The sequence below is a fragment of the Coturnix japonica genome, chromosome 3, assembly GCF_054131305.1.
Source record: "Coturnix japonica strain WE chromosome 3, WE-NBRP24, whole genome shotgun sequence".
NCBI classification, from domain to species: domain Eukaryota; kingdom Metazoa; phylum Chordata; class Aves; order Galliformes; family Phasianidae; genus Coturnix; species Coturnix japonica.
In genome coordinates this window covers 57,052,326-57,067,617 of record NC_140665.1, presented here as the reverse complement: position 1 = coordinate 57,067,617, position 15,292 = coordinate 57,052,326, and the positions used below count along the sequence as shown (strand labels likewise).

General features: G+C 39.6%; 1 protein-coding gene across 20 annotated transcripts in view; it reads left to right on the top strand.

The window, feature by feature from the left end:
* NCOA7 (nuclear receptor coactivator 7) overlaps nt 1-15,292 on the top strand; it is an 80,730-nt gene that overhangs the window by 27,267 nt on the left and 38,171 nt on the right. For all 20 annotated transcript variants that reach the window (XR_014944086.1, XR_014944085.1, XR_014944084.1 and 17 more), the window contains exon 3: nt 12,653-12,906. Coding sequence is in view for 17 of the 20 variants with exons in the window: in XM_085541726.1 (XP_085397852.1) it covers nt 12,653-12,906 (254 nt within the window). In the remaining 3 variants the exon portion in view is untranslated. The remainder of the gene's footprint in view (nt 1-12,652; nt 12,907-15,292) is intronic.

Genomic DNA, 15,292 nt, shown 5'->3' with positions numbered 1-15,292 from the left:
TCCTCTGGGAAGTTGAAACAACACAGTGGTTTGTGCAGTTTTGGTTCCTTGCAATGCTTTTGTCCTCAAGAGTAATGGAGTCATCTATGATCAAAGGTTTTGGTTTTGGCTAACAGAGGTTAGAGAAAGTATCTAATGTGACTCTGAAATGTTTCTTCAGGGTTTTTCAAAACTTTCCAACTCCAGAGATGTTATTTATAGAGATGCAAAGCTTGTTTAAGACTTGTGTAGTTTATCTTTTACCCATTCATTTATTTCCCTCTGCATAGGATTTGAAACTGGGGAATAGTGTGTGTTCTGCATAAAGACTTTGTGTTTTCTTTTAGGAAAGAAAAGAAAAGGAGATATTCATGATGTTCTTATTTCCTTGAGGCCTATATTGCAGAATAAAAGATTGTGCTTATTTAATCTTAAGACATGCTTTCTTGTAGTGAAAATTCTGAAACGGTTGCTGTAAGATCTGTACAAAGTTTGTTAGGCAGCAAGTATACAATGTCCTTGTGTTTGCTTTTCCCAAGGGGACCTTTGGGTTTCTCTTACCAGCCTTTAAAAAGAAAGTATTTTAAAAATACATGTATATTTTAAAAAAAAGAAACTGATTTAGCCTCCTTTTTTTAGTAGTTACGTGATAGACCTTTTGATGTAGGAGTCTGTGCAGTTTTGATAAGAGCTGCTATTCATACAATCATGGTGTATTTGTTCTTTTTCCCCTCCCCTTCCCTTACTGTCTGCAGCCTGGTCTGCAGTGCATGGAGGGCATGCAAGAGGCCTCAGGCAACTTCCTTCTTTGCTCTTGGAGAGATTTAAGGAGGTAGCATCCTAAAGGCTATAAATACATGGTACCTTCAAAAGGTAGCTTCAGATCTAGGTAGCTGAGATCTAGGCTTTTTACTGGTGTCTGTAAGAAACTGATATAATTACCTGTCTACACTGTGCTGTGTTTCTGTAGTGTCTACATACACGATCTTGTCCTGTCAGTCTCCGAGAAGGATAATCTCTTCTGCTGTTAGGACTTACTGTGTACAGTTCTACATAATCCCAGTGACTAAGAATATCTGAAAGCTGGTGGAAATCTGGCACTATTACCTGGCAGATAGTTAGTTCCACAGTCGACATAAACGCATGCTGAGCTCAAGCTGTCACCAGAAGAAGTGATCCTGTACAACCTTCTGGTTTTGCCAGGTTTCTGTGCACCCAGGAACTGCTGGGGAGTGAGGGGCCCTTCCAGGAGCAGCCTCGCTGTTCCTGGCATGGAGACAGTTCCATGGCACAGAGGCACACACTTAAGGGAGTGCCTGGTGGTACAGATTTTTCTTGTTGGTGCTCTTAATCATCTCTTGCTTGTGCTGAAGGAAATCCCAGCTGTCCAAGCACCTTGTGAAGGCAGCCCTGATGAGCTCTCATGCTTGGTACCAGGTGGCAGGTAGGATTTAGAGCGTTTTGCGAAGAATTAGAGATAGCATCTTGAGATGTGTCAGAATTTACTTGGATCATGTATTTTTAGTGAATGATGCCTGCAGGGGTCTGCTTTTCAACAGAGGCAGGTTCATGATGGTGCTTGGTTCTCAGTGGTTCCAGGCTGGTGTGCTCCCGTGCCCTCAGCATTAAGCCAGCTTGCAGACTGAATTCAGAACTGACTGTGAGAGGTAGGTTGTCAGTGTAAGTTTGTAGGTGTTTTTCTGTCTTACATTCTTGTCTAGGCAGGGACTGTTTCCATCTGAAATATAAGCATATGTGTTAACTGTGTTCTAAGTCTCGAATGTTCTACCGCTGAGGTCTATGGGATTTTTTTTTCCATTTGTGTGGGAGAAAATCTCATGGAGAGCAGCAGAATTGGATAGAAATTTGATGGGAGGGAGAGAATTGCCCTGATGATAGAAAACTTTTGTAATGCAAATGAGCCATAAATCAGCTAGCTAGCTCCTGGGGTGCCTTCATGTGCTGAGCTTTTTCCTGTCAGGAAGCAGTCACTTTGGAGTGGAGAATGTGTCTTGTATAGCACTTAATCTACTGATAATAACTCTGAGTTTTTACCACTGTTTGTTTTTTTTTCTTCAGTAGGCTTAAATTTAGCATGTGGCCAATCGCACATAAACTCAGTTTAAATTAAGTTTGATGTTTTTCACATAGCATTGCGTGTCTTTCCACTAATGAGTCTTTTTCTCTCAATAATGCTTTTATAAATACATAGTCTCAGGGCATTCATCACACATCTCAAGCATCTGATCTTCAAAAATCAGATCTCTTGGAACAAGATTTCTATGTGTCCAGGATCTGCATTGGAAAGACTGCCATGGTTTAATAATTTTGTAATTTTACTATCAGTATTCCACATTATAACATCATATAAAGCATGAATAATTTTACTGAATCTGCAACTTACAGAAGAAGACTACATCTCCCAGAGGACAACACGGTCAGAGATGGGTCACAGGACCTGGACACTATATTATCTCTCTCCCAGACGTCTTTCGAGTTCTGGCGTTCAGGGGAGTGTGTGGGAGCCTTCACCGTTTCGCCTAGGTTCACAGTAGGCCTCTCGGTTTCAGGACTCATTCTCTCTCCTATTTTGCTAGATTTGTTAGCTTAATTTCAACTATATTATATTATATTATATTGTGTTATCCTGTATTTCAATATAGTATTTAGTAAATAAGTGTGCCTCCTTAGATCGTTGCCACTGTTTTCTTTTCCTAATTAACTTTTCCTTTCGGCCTAGGGCCCCTGCAGGGCTCACAGCCCCCCCTGTCACGGAGGCAGGTAGATTTTCATTTAAACCGTGACAAAGACAAGGGCCCTGGTTCCCCCCGGAGCACAGTGGTTGCTGTGAGAATTGCTTCCCTTCAACTGAGAAAAGAGTTTTTGGTATTGTAAAAGTATTCATGTTAGACATGATGCCAAACCCCTTGGATTTTTTGTTTCTTTGGGTTCTTTTTGTGGTTTTGTTTGTTTTTTTGCTTGTTTTGTTGTGTTTTTTTTTCAGTCTTGAGTGTAATTAAACTGTAGAAGATGACCCTGATCGTATGAAGTGTCGCATTTGAGCCATTTTATGCATTTCATACTGTTAGGTTTACAGAATAGTAGAGGTCACTTGTAGGAACAGAGCTGAAGGCAGCGTGGTGGGAGTCTGTCCTTCCAGGAAGTTCCTGCACCCAGCTGAGTAGGGATGGGGCAAAGTGGGGGTGGAATGGGAATATTACGAAGAACCCACCATACCTGTTTCCTGCCAGCCCTTTCTTCTATGAGGCCATTGTCCTTGAAGGCAGTGGGGAGGAGATAGATGGCCTGCTTGCTCCCTGGAGAGCTGGTGACACTTGACTCTGTGTCTTACCTACCCATTGGCCTCACTGTGACCTGGGTGGGTGTGGTTATCATTTTCACTTATGAGAAATCAATTGTAAGAAACAATATTACTAAAGCTGTGGATTCCTCTTTTTCCTCACTTAATGTTAGCATTGCTGAGTGTTTTTCTGAACTTTAATCCACGTGCCAGGATCTACCATATACTCGCACATTTCCTCTCCTGTGCTGTTGGTTGAAACTCTTCTCAGGAAGCGAATTAAACTGTTCAACTTGTTGAATAGGTTGCAGGTTGTTTGGAAGCAATGATTGCAAACGTAGAAGTGAGACACACAGTGGATTAGTTGAGATGTGTTTTTATTATCTAATCTGAAATATTTTAAATAGAACTTTTCTTCATTTTTGTGACAGTATTTCTTGCTGTAAATTTATTCCTGGACAGGGGAATTTTGTGACCTGTTTGTAAGCATGTGCACAGCATCTTTTATGAGCTCCAGATGCGTCATTTAACAGGATTCCTAAGGAATATATGGTGGCACTTACATAATTCCAGTCATGGCAGTTTTGCCATACAGAAAGCCTTGATATTTAAATGGTAATTTTCAAAGTAACTTCTGAAATAAAAGCAAAAGCTAATGCAAAGACAGGTGCTTTAAATCTCGGATTACTTCTCCTCTGGAACATCCCTCATAGGGTGATTTAAATGAAGAAATAATTAAGACTTTTGCTTGCATTACTTTGGTCACTGACTTCCTGGCCGTGGTTACTTTCTGATCTTGCTTACCTTGCTGGCAGTGTCAACCAGATGACTTCATTTAGCAAGCTGAGTTGATTACTCAACAATAAGATCCACTCTAAGAAGGAAAGTGTTTTCTTCCCCACTGGTACTGTAAAAGCAGTGTCACAGTGTTCTTGCATCCTGCTGCAGTGAAAGCTACACTTCTCTCAGCTCTCACAACTCTAATGAAAATTTCTCATCATCAAAGTGCTTTTTCTGGATGAGTGGGAAGAACTTACCACAGCTATGGCAGTGTTCCTGTCCAGACGCTGATTGGGCATCATGTAGCCTATGTTTGGTTTCGTTTCTGGTGGCTTCTCTTTGCTGATCTCAGGCTGATACTGCAAAAGCAAGGCTCTCATCTGATGAGCCCTGCATCAACGCCTATAAATTGGCACTGCTGCTTCAAGGGGCAACCTTGTCTCCTCTTTTGGCCTTTTCCTTTGTGTTGGTATAGATATTAACACAATCATGCAGGATATAATGGGGAGATTTATCTGATTTTTGAGAAGTTAGTTTCACATTGGCATTTCTAGAGTGGTGTATTTTTTTGATTTTTTTTGTTTTTTTTTTTTTCATTTGGTTGATTGTTTTTACTTAGGTAATTTCCCATGAAGCTGCAACAAACACTTGTGTGTCAGAATAAGGACGGCTCTTAGGGACAGTAATAATAATGGACACAGAGAGAGGCTCCTCCTTCTCTGGCGGAGAGAAGTAGCTTAAATTTTTTCTTGAGTTGAATCTCCTTTTCCTTGAATTGTATGGTCCCCAACAGGGTCCAGGGGCTTGCTGTGCTTTTTACTGTGTATCAGTACACTTGCTGTGCATTACTGCTGACAGTGGCTGGTTGTGGATACTTAAAAGAGTGCATTTAGAGAGCAAAAAATCTCAGTGCTGTGTGCATGCAGGGATTCTTCACAAAAGTGCTGACAGGTATACAGGCTTCTAACAATTTGCAGTAATAGGTACATGGGGAGAAAAAGTCTGTATCCCTGCCACTGTGCTCTTATGTCCTCATAGACCCTGCCATGATGAATTTTCACAGTTGCTTTTTGTACCTGTTTATGTCTCAACCAAACTCAGCATGTCGAAACTATTTATTTTTAGCTACTTTTCACTTTACGTGGCAGTATTACTTGAAACAATTTAACTGGATGCTCTCAATGTTTGTTGTTTATATAAAATGCTAAAATATTATTCCATAAGTTTTTCTTCCTGAGTTGGGTTCTAGGTGTGTTATTGTGACATTATATGCATTGCATTAGAATTCTTTCCCATGGATTTCACTTTAAGTGATCATTGATTTTCATTTGCTGTTTTATTGCCACGTTGTAAATATCTATTGCTATTGTAGTCACTGGGCTTTAAATTTCCTTCTGACTTTTCAGTCCATTTAACAAAAACTAAAACAAGCTTTATATGTTCAGGAAAGTCTAGCACTTGATCTGATAAAATGGATGATTAGTGATGATTATCCTCAGCAGTGCACATCTCAATAAGTCCTCATGTATCCTGTCTTCTTGTTTTGCGACGTTCTCAGTCTTGTACTTTAATTCCCTATTTTAGTTAATTATTACTTTCAAAGGAACTTTCTTTTTGTCTCTTGGAAGTTGAGTTTATTCAAGTGTTTAACTGAAGCAGGGAAGGGAGGATTTTATCAAAGTTTTGAAGAGAAATTGAAATGTATTTCAGCCAGCCTTATTGCCATGTGCTTGTTGTACGCATCAAATAATCTTGTAATCATAGAATCCTTAAAGTTAGAAGGGATCTTTGAAGACCATGTAGTCCAACTCTCCTGCAATGAGCAGGGACACCACAGCTAGGTCAGGGTGCTCAGAGCCTTATCCAGCCTCACCTTGAAGTCTCCAGGGATGGGGCATCAACCGTATCTCTGGATAACCTGTTCCAGTGCCTCACCACCCTCACTGTAAAAGACTTTTCCTTATATCCAACCTAAATCTATCCTTTCTAAGCTTGTAACTGTTTCCCCTTGTTCTATCAACATGAACTAGACTGCTAAAGTCTATCCCCTTCTTCCATAGAATCATAGAATGGCCTGGGTTGAAAGGAACCTCAAAGACCATCTAGTTTCAACCCCTCTGCCATGGGCAGGGTCGCTGACCACTAGCCCAGGCTGCCCAGAGCCTGTAGCTCCCCTTTAGATGTTGAAAGAATATGCTGCTTTAGCCATGTAACTACATGTGTGAGTTTTTTGTTTTGCTTTGGTTTGTTTGTTTGGGGTTTTGTTTTGTTTTGCACTTCCAACAGTTGTGTCAGTGGAAGCAGTAACTCAGCAAGCTGGCAGTGAATGTAAGGAGGAGCTCGAGCACCAGCTGGAGGGCACAAGCTGGCCATTCCTCCCTGGCAAAGGGCTTGAATGGAGAGGAACTGTCTTGCTGAGTCAGTCTGGGAGGAATTTGTTGCATGTGTAGGAGCGGTTGGGGATGAGTACCATGGTAAGATAAGTATCTAGCAGTGTTAGAAAGGAAGAAGAGTAGGAGCAGGATGGGGTTGTGGTAAGAGTCAAGTTGGAATTTGTGACAAGACAGATTTGTGATGTGGATTTAATTGAACAAGCCAGTTTAATGCATTTAAGGCAAATTTAAGAGAGTAACTCTTCAGGGAGAGATTTCTTGATTTTTACCTTCTGCCTATAGCCTGCAGTAACTGAGGTTATAAAAGAAGGAATTAAATAGATGTTTAAATCAAACTTAAAGCAGCTTTCAAAAATCCTTTCCCTATGGAAAGGATTTCATTAAATTGTTGCCATGGTAATGGATTGCTGAATACATGGTAACCTCTTTTGCTAAGTAAACAGAAAGATGGGGATACTTTATGCCTTTGAAAGTAGAGTTTATTAAGCTGAGTGGGAACATTTTATTCCTAAATTTTAAAAAAAGAAGATGGAAACTTTCTGAAAGTTCAAAAGTCTCTCAAGTTTTATCCTGGGAAACTGTGATATCCGCCCCCAAAATTAACATAAGAGAGCTTAAATAAGTTATTTAAAATTCTCTGCTATCCAGCAGAAGACTTGGGAAGAAGTAATACTTTCATTTAATCCAAGAACTGTCTTTTTTTAATCAGAAGCTGCAGCCTTTTTAAATTCCAGAAGAGCATTGCTACAGATCTGCATTACAGATAATGAAAGAAAGGTTGAGATGCTTTATTATATGTTAATGGCAGTATCAGGAAGGAAATAGACATACCCCCATAGTCAGTGCAGCACTTTACTCTTTGAAGCATAATGTCTTTCTTGATGATTGCTGTTGGCTGACCATGTGTGAAACATAGACCCGGTGTTTGTTGTAAATTAGTAACTGCTATTTCAATGAAAGTGGAAATTTCCAGCTTTGACCTGTGCTACAAATATCAGAGGTTTCTGTGGTTGCAGCATATGTTGTCCTTTTGGAGAGCTGGCAGAGTATAACCAGTGTGGGCACTTCTTGGTGTATTGCACCCATACCCATTCATCTTGATAGCTTTTTCAAAGAGTTAATTTTATCATTTTTTTCCACCTTCAGTTAATCTTTGAAATCTAACATAAAAATGTGTGCCATTGCTTACTTTTTGCCTTCATAATCTGTTTTAATAGTAAGCATACAGAATTGTGGCTTGCTTATTTCCAGAACAGAGTGCATACCAGCCTGAAACAGCACACCTTTGATAGAGCGTGCTTTCTTGCAGGGTGGCCACTACTTACTGAGATTGCTTACTGAGAGTGAACTGTCTTCACTGTAGTTGTGAAATGCAAGAAGCTGCACTGAAGAAGTCAGGTGAAGGCATTATGGTGTGGCACGGAAGCCTTTCTTTGGCTCCGAAAGTCGTCATGATTTGCTATGCCTGAGATCATTTATTCATCATGTTACATCAAGTTGGATGAAAGCATGGCCATGCTGTAAGGCTTCTGAATTTCAACACAATGAATTTGATTTATGTAGCTGTTTGTGTTCTGCAGGATGTTGTGCTGATCGTATATCAGATACCAAGGCATTTAGAGGATGCACATTGTAGAAAGTTTCCCGAAGGGAAAACTGTCAGCTTTAAGAAGCCATGAAGATTTCTTTTACCTTTGCCTTTCCCCCCCACCTTTTTTAAAAAACATGTATTTGTTTGAGGGTCACTTTGATAAATCATTTCTAAATGGAATTACTTATGCTCTGTGATCTTTGGCAATCTAATAGATCTTAAAAATCAAGCTTGATCATATTATCCCGGGACATTTTAAGAATATAATATGAACCTAGTGCTCTTTGTGATTACTTACCAAGTATATACAAAATAAGTTCCAAACCAATTATTTGTTAGGCCCTCCAGTTGATTAAGTGTTAATTGAAACCAAATGTATTTTCTAGGGGAAAAAAAAATAAAAATGTTACTGTCAGATTAGTTTATTTTCTTGGTATCAGGGATGCATTCCTTTCTTGATGCTCATATTCTTCTAATGAAAGTTATACAGTTAGCATCACCTTTCCTTTGACTGGACTGTTTTCTTTTTACACTAACCACCTATGTTAGTGTTATGGGAAAACCTGGCTGCTTTATTCTAAAAATGCAAGTGCATTTTCTGTTTGTAGGCAGTCAAATGGACTTGAATCTGGATGTTTAACTAGGTTATTTCTTGAAATATTTCCTGGCTCTTTTCCTGTAAGTCAGTGCCCAGATTCTCCCCACCCTCACTGCCAGTGAATTTAAGGAAGCACTGCTGACACTGTATTTTAACCTGTACACTCTGAAATTTCACTCCTTTCACATCACTAGTCCCTAGTAAATGGTGCCAGAAATCTTGGCAGCCAGCTCTCAGTGTCTTCAGAACTGGTTTTTGTGGGATTTTGTAGTAAAGTTCCAATGCCATCTGTTGTTCACATTAACAGACTTAAAAGTTTTGTTTTGCCTGTCGTAACCAATTGGCTTGAGGAACTTTAACTTGTGTCTAAATTACATTCCGAATGTGTAAGACTTTCTGAAGAAGCAGGCATGTTTATGCAGATAAGTTGTTTGTGTCTCCATGCCTGCCTTTTTCTCTGTCCTTCTTCCTTCCCTTGACAATTTTTCTGGTGAAACACAATATATTCTTTGACACAGACACTGAAAAAATGGACATCTTCTGCAGTAGTATCTATCTGCTTAGTAAAAAACATACATGTAGTTTTGTTTGTAAAGCTGTTTTAACTGCAAAACCTGACACTGTGATCAAACTGAGTGATTTTAATTAAGTATTTGGCCTTCAGCTCAGCAGGGACTTTCACAGACCAAGTCCAACGGTTTGACCTCTTTAGGCTAACTAAAAGTTACATCGTGTTTTTGAGGGCATTGTCCAAATGCCTCTTGAGCGCTGTTAGACCACCAGTGTTAGACCACCCTCATGGTGAGGAAATATTTCCAGTGCCCATTGAGCCCTCCTGTGGTGCACTCTGTGTTGTTTCTGCCCCACCACAGGTGACTAAGACCAAAGCACATTACCTCCCTCTGCTTTCCTTCCTCAGGGAGCTGCAGGGAGAAGTGGGGTTGCCTCTTGGCCTACTCTTCTCCATACTGAGCAGCCTAAGTGTACTCAGCCTCTCCTCACAGGACACTGAATTTTAGTTGGGTTCAGAGAGGTGTCCTTCAAAATGGAACAAGATCATTAGAAAACCTCCAAGGCAGTTGAAAAAGGAAATAGCTTGACAAATGTTCTTAAATGGATTTTTCCATCTTGCTAGGAAGGGTGGGAGATAACAGAGCTGTAAGGAGCAGATAAGACCTTCAGTCTCTAGCTTGATCAAGAGATGAAGAAACCTTCAAGAGATGTTTGAAACCTTAGCATGAGCAGGAGGAGGGATGAGCAGCTTACTCGCCTTGCTGTGTTGTGGCCCTGTTGCTCTTTGTGGTTGGTTATTGACTAATACCAAAGGAGTTCCCACTCAGCTCTTTGTTGGGCACTTCAGTTGAATAAGTGTTCAGCAGCCTTGCTGGGTGGTGCAGCTCAGCGTGAGTGATGAATGGGTTGAAGCTGAATGGAGTGACACAAGGGGATGCAGTTTGGCTATATGTGCAGCAAGCTCTCCAGCTATGCTGTTTTCTGCCTTGTCTCTGTAGTGCTCCACCAGTGAATGTTAATAATGAATTGCCTTATGTATAGGTTCATTGGGTTGTTTTATCAAGATCTTTCAAGAATGAGGTAAGTGTGTGGGGGAGTAATTTTGGCTTGACTTTAGAGGCCTCTAAAAGCAGCATCTTCTAAGTTACAAAGCGTTTCCTCAAGTGGAGTTACCACAACTCCAGATCCTATGGTGAACACTGTGGGTGCTTAGTCCTCATATGATAATTTTTGTAGTGCCATGGTTACCACTTTGAAAGCTCAGTGGTTACCTCGAAACAGAGAATTGGACAGGGGTAGTCTAGGTATTATTGGAAAATGTGATGTGTGTCTTGAGGATGAATTGAGGAGTGTGCTGGTGGCTTTACCTATTTACAGCTACTGTAGGTTTTGGGATAAGCTCTTGGTGAGCTGCCCAGCCTAGGAGTTCGGCGAGGTTAAATGCTGTGATGAGGAGCATTGGTTGATGATGTTACTATTGATCGGTCCTGTCTTTTTTCTGCCTTCCTCCTTCCTGTCACTAATGGACCAGGTCTTTTAAAGCTCCTTTTTCTTCAAGTTGCCTAGGGCAACTTTGATAACTCTAGTTCAAGTGTACTTTAAGAGAAGTACTGATGGAAGCTGTTGAAGTCATCATGAGGAATGTTGACCTCTAGGGAGGATTGTGGGTATTTTCCTTTCAAAAAAGGGTTACATGTTTCCATTATAGCTGTTTTTTGTTGTTGTTGTTGTTGTTTGGTTGTTTTGAGATAATGTATCCATGCTAAGTAGAACTTACTTAATGAGGTTGGTGATCAAAACACATTAGACATGTGAAACGGAAGGCTCTGATGCAATGTGGGTAGAAATGGAGCTGCTGGTGCCTCACCAGTTCCAGCCTGTTGAAGCAGATGATTTGGATAGCCTGTGACAGGCACATGTGCAGGAAGCTCATCGTGTCACTTGAGTAACAAGTCAGGGACATTTCATTTACAAGCCTGGAACCAAGTTCAACCACAAAGTAAGGATATACCATTGTAGTGGAGCAGGCTGCTTTAAAAGATACTAAGCGGGGCTAAATATTGGCATTGTATATGCGGTGTGATTGTAGTGTTTTGCAGTTATTACAGAAGCCTTTGATTAGTTTTGTGGCTAATTAGTCAAAAATAAGCTTCTTTTGCATACTCAGATTTTCCAAAATCTAAACAAAACATTTTTTGTTATACAAATGTATTCACTTTTGTCTTTTAGAACTACAGGTAGGTTGTTTTTATATGTAGTCAAGACCTAGTCTATAAAGTTTACACATATAAAATCTATTTTGCTGTGCAGAACATGAACTACCTCAACTGCTTTTTATGAGTCAGTGGCTGTGAGTGAATGGGGGACCACTGCAGGAGCAAAATTCATCTTCCCTGAGTTAGCTGCAGAGTGGAGATCTGCTGCAATGGTACTTGGGGAAGCATTTAAGAAGTATGTATACAGTTGAGTACAATAGGCGTGAGGCTTTTGCGAGTCAATCTATTGATATATTTCACTGGAAAATGTTGGTTACATGTGGACTGAAAAACTGACCTTTGTAACCTAGAAGTCAGCGTAGAAGAGAGAAGTATCATTAGGTCATTTTTTTTTGTTTGTGCAATATATAAATGATTCTTAAATTAGTGGTACCTGGGGGCATTTCTGGTGACTCTGACCCATAGGCCATAAAGTGAGCTTTGAAAGGTAAAGATGGGAACATAGCAGAAAGTGGTGTTAGGATTCCTGAAGCGTCTTTTTCACTTGGGCTGTTTTAAGGCTTCTAAAAAGAAAGTGCCCTTGTTGTTATAGTGATAGGCTGACAGATTTATAGGCCAGCCATTAGCATTTTTCTTAGAAGAGCATAAAAATCTGGGAAGTGTTTCTGCACCAACAGTTTGCAGCCACATCAGTCTCTTTGCTGTACAAGCACTGGATGATGCTTGGGTGCAAGGTAACACAGGCTGTACAAGAGCAGATGTAGGTTAGCATGGGTAGATAATGTTGGACAAAGTGGAAATAAATAACAAGTTTGTGTCAAAACAAATAGCTTTCTATTATGCAGGAGCAGCTGACTGTGAAATTGTTGTGTTAGCTGTTGTATGATAATACATCAGGATCTGAGCTTTTATTTTGTCCTTAGTTTCATCTTGAAAACAAGGTTTTGTTTTCAAAATTCGTTCAATAGCAGTTTAAAAACAAAACACCATTTGGATGTTTCTCTCTCTTTTATGAGGAAGAGGAACAAGGAAAACAATAGTAAAAACATTATTTTATTATTGTTATTGCTCTTGAGAAGATAATCTCAAGGTGATGGGTGATATGATGATTAAAGAGTCTGCCTTGGAATAACGTTAGGTACTGATGAGAAATGAGTTTTTTACAGGGTTGTAAGGATTTTTGACCTTCAATTAACTAAAAATCAAGAGAGAAAGTGAATGAACTTGTTTATAGATATTGGCAACATCCTCATGTTGTTTTTCTCTTTCCTTTTTATATAGTTTGAAAAAGAAAAGGCAAGCCAAGCAAAACACCGAGACTGTCTCTGCCAATTCCCCCGGATCTCCTGTTTCCAAAACTCCAGCTGAGAAAGATGAAGAAAGTAAAGTTATTTTGGAGCAAATCAGTTCCTCTGAAGACAACTCTAAATATGCTGGGGAAAAGGAAACAGTTCCGGACAAAGAAAAGAAAAAAAAAAAGTACAATCAACTGAAAGACATCAGGCGCACAGAGCTTAAAAGATACTACAGTACTGGTGAGTTATGTTGACATTACAGTGTTCTTTAAGTGTTTGTTTTGATGGACAGTTAATGTGCTTTTCTGTTATCTTATAGAGGTTCCTTTGATGGGTGATTGACTCTGCATATCCTTTCTGTAAAAGCAAAAAGGTTTATGTTGTTCTGTATATCCTCTAACTTTATCCTTCAGTTTCTTTAGAACAAACAAGAAAACCCAGCGTTATCAGAAACATGTTTCTGGTTTCTCTGTTCTAAAATACAGTGTGTAATAGGCAACTGTTAACTTTTTTGCTTTTCTTTTTCTGAATTTTTCTTCTTTCAGAAATTGAGGTTTATTTTTTGTTAGGGTTATTTATTTTATAAGTGATGCACACTGTTTAAGACATCAGTCTTTATTCTTACAATTTTATCTGCTGAAGTGTGAACAAGTAAGGAAATTAACTACAAAATTTTAAACAAAATGTCAGAAGAACCATGTGTTTGAAAATTTGTCATGTTCACCCCCTTCCCTTCCTCTGTGTAATCAGTGCTTAGTAAATCATTTATAAAATTATTTATACATATATAATATATATTTATAATCTTGCAAGTAATTTAGTCAAAACTAAGTGTGAATATAAGTGAGAAGAGTAGTACACAGATGTGTTTGCGTTTCTAGATTGTGATTTGTCAAATACTCCAAGTAGTTTTATATTTAATTTATGAAATACTTTTCAGATTCTCTTGGTGTTTTCAGTGAGTTCTTAGGTTAATAGAAGTAGGTGTTTGTGTGTCTTAGAGGGAGACACCAGGAAGACACCATCTTAGAGAATACAACAGGAAATTGTAGATATCCTAGAAACAGACTTCTTTCCTGCTCATGCAGTGTGTGTGAGCAGTTGACTTCTGAGGAGTTCTCACTAGTAGGAAATGAATCAGCAGTAAAAATGCTGTTATGCATTGACTGGCACGTGCAAACTGGTCTGTGCTTGTCTTTTATGAGGCAATTGAGCCTTCTCAAAAGGGTGGTAAATCTTGGAGTAATGTTTCCTAGCAAGCACAAGAGTTTATAGTGATATATCAGTCAAATTCTAAATTTTGGCAGGTTTGAATTTAATAAGATCAATAATTTGGAAACTAAAAGAATACTTGTTTTGCTTTTTTTGTCTTACATTCTAGCCGCACTGTTTTTGAAATCAAATTAAGAGGAATTTTTCAGGAATTAATCTGTGAACTATTTCTGTTTGCTTGGTACATCGTTTTTAAAAACAAAACAAAGCTTACAACTCTAACACAGCAACATTTAAAGTCATGTTGTATTGCTAACAAAGTGCTTCAGCTAAAAGCTGCAATTCCTTGTTGGTTTGTCCAGATCTGTGTAAGGTAGTTGGATTTCATTTCTCTGGTGTTTCAGGACTTCTGTAAAAACCTTTTGCTCTAGTTGGTGCTTGCTGTGGAGCAGTGGGGGATGACATGCCTCTACCAAGGGTCCTTCTGAGCTGGCGAGGAAGGACAGGAAGCTCTGCAGATCTTGGCTGGTGATCCAGCAGTCAGTAGAAGCTCAGGTCTTACTCATGTTTGTTTTGTAAGCTTTCTGATGTTATGCATGGACTGACATCGTGACTCAACACGCTGCTAGTTGTTGTGTGGATGTGCAAAGTTCTGCAGTGCTTTGAGAAATGCAAGAGTTTGATTCTGCAGTTGAGCTGAGCACAGACCAGGCTGACAAAAAAACACAGAGACTGCTTTGTTATTTCAGTGCCTGCTTTGTTGTTCCTAAATACTTTTCCCCAGCTGGAGTGTCAAAATTGCGGAAGTGAAACTTTAGAGAGGGGTAGAAGATTGTTGATTAGGAAATGAGTGTAATAGCCCTGTGTTCTCTGTGCAAGTCTCAAAATGCAGTAATTTCACTTGAAACATTGGTTGCCACAGAATTAGTTTTCGTTTGTTTACACTTACCTTCTTTTGCTGCAGCTGTACCTGTTAAAGAGTGTGCAGTCCTCAGGCACTTATCCCCACAGTTCTCCTAACAGCTGCTGCTTTTACTGCCCTTCTGTGCTGACTGAAAAGTTCCTGAGAGCTCTCCTGAAGCCTGCAGCAGCATCTATGGAGTGGGCTTATTTAAGTAGTTAGACTTTGCCTGCATGAAGATGACAAAAAATGTCCATCTGGCTGAGCTGAGCTCTGCAGGAATTATGAATGCAGCAGGTCCTGATGGAAAATATTAGCTGTGGTGGTCAGAACTGTAGAATTCCAAGGCTGGAAGTTCCTGGAGTTCCTTCAGCCACTCCTCATAAGACTTGTGCTCCACTAGTCTCCATAAAGACTAGTTTAGAAATGTTGATGCACTTTTGTATGAAAGTGGCTAAGAGAGACCATCATGTCATACACATCTGTCTTTGTTATTTCATGTTATGGATACAT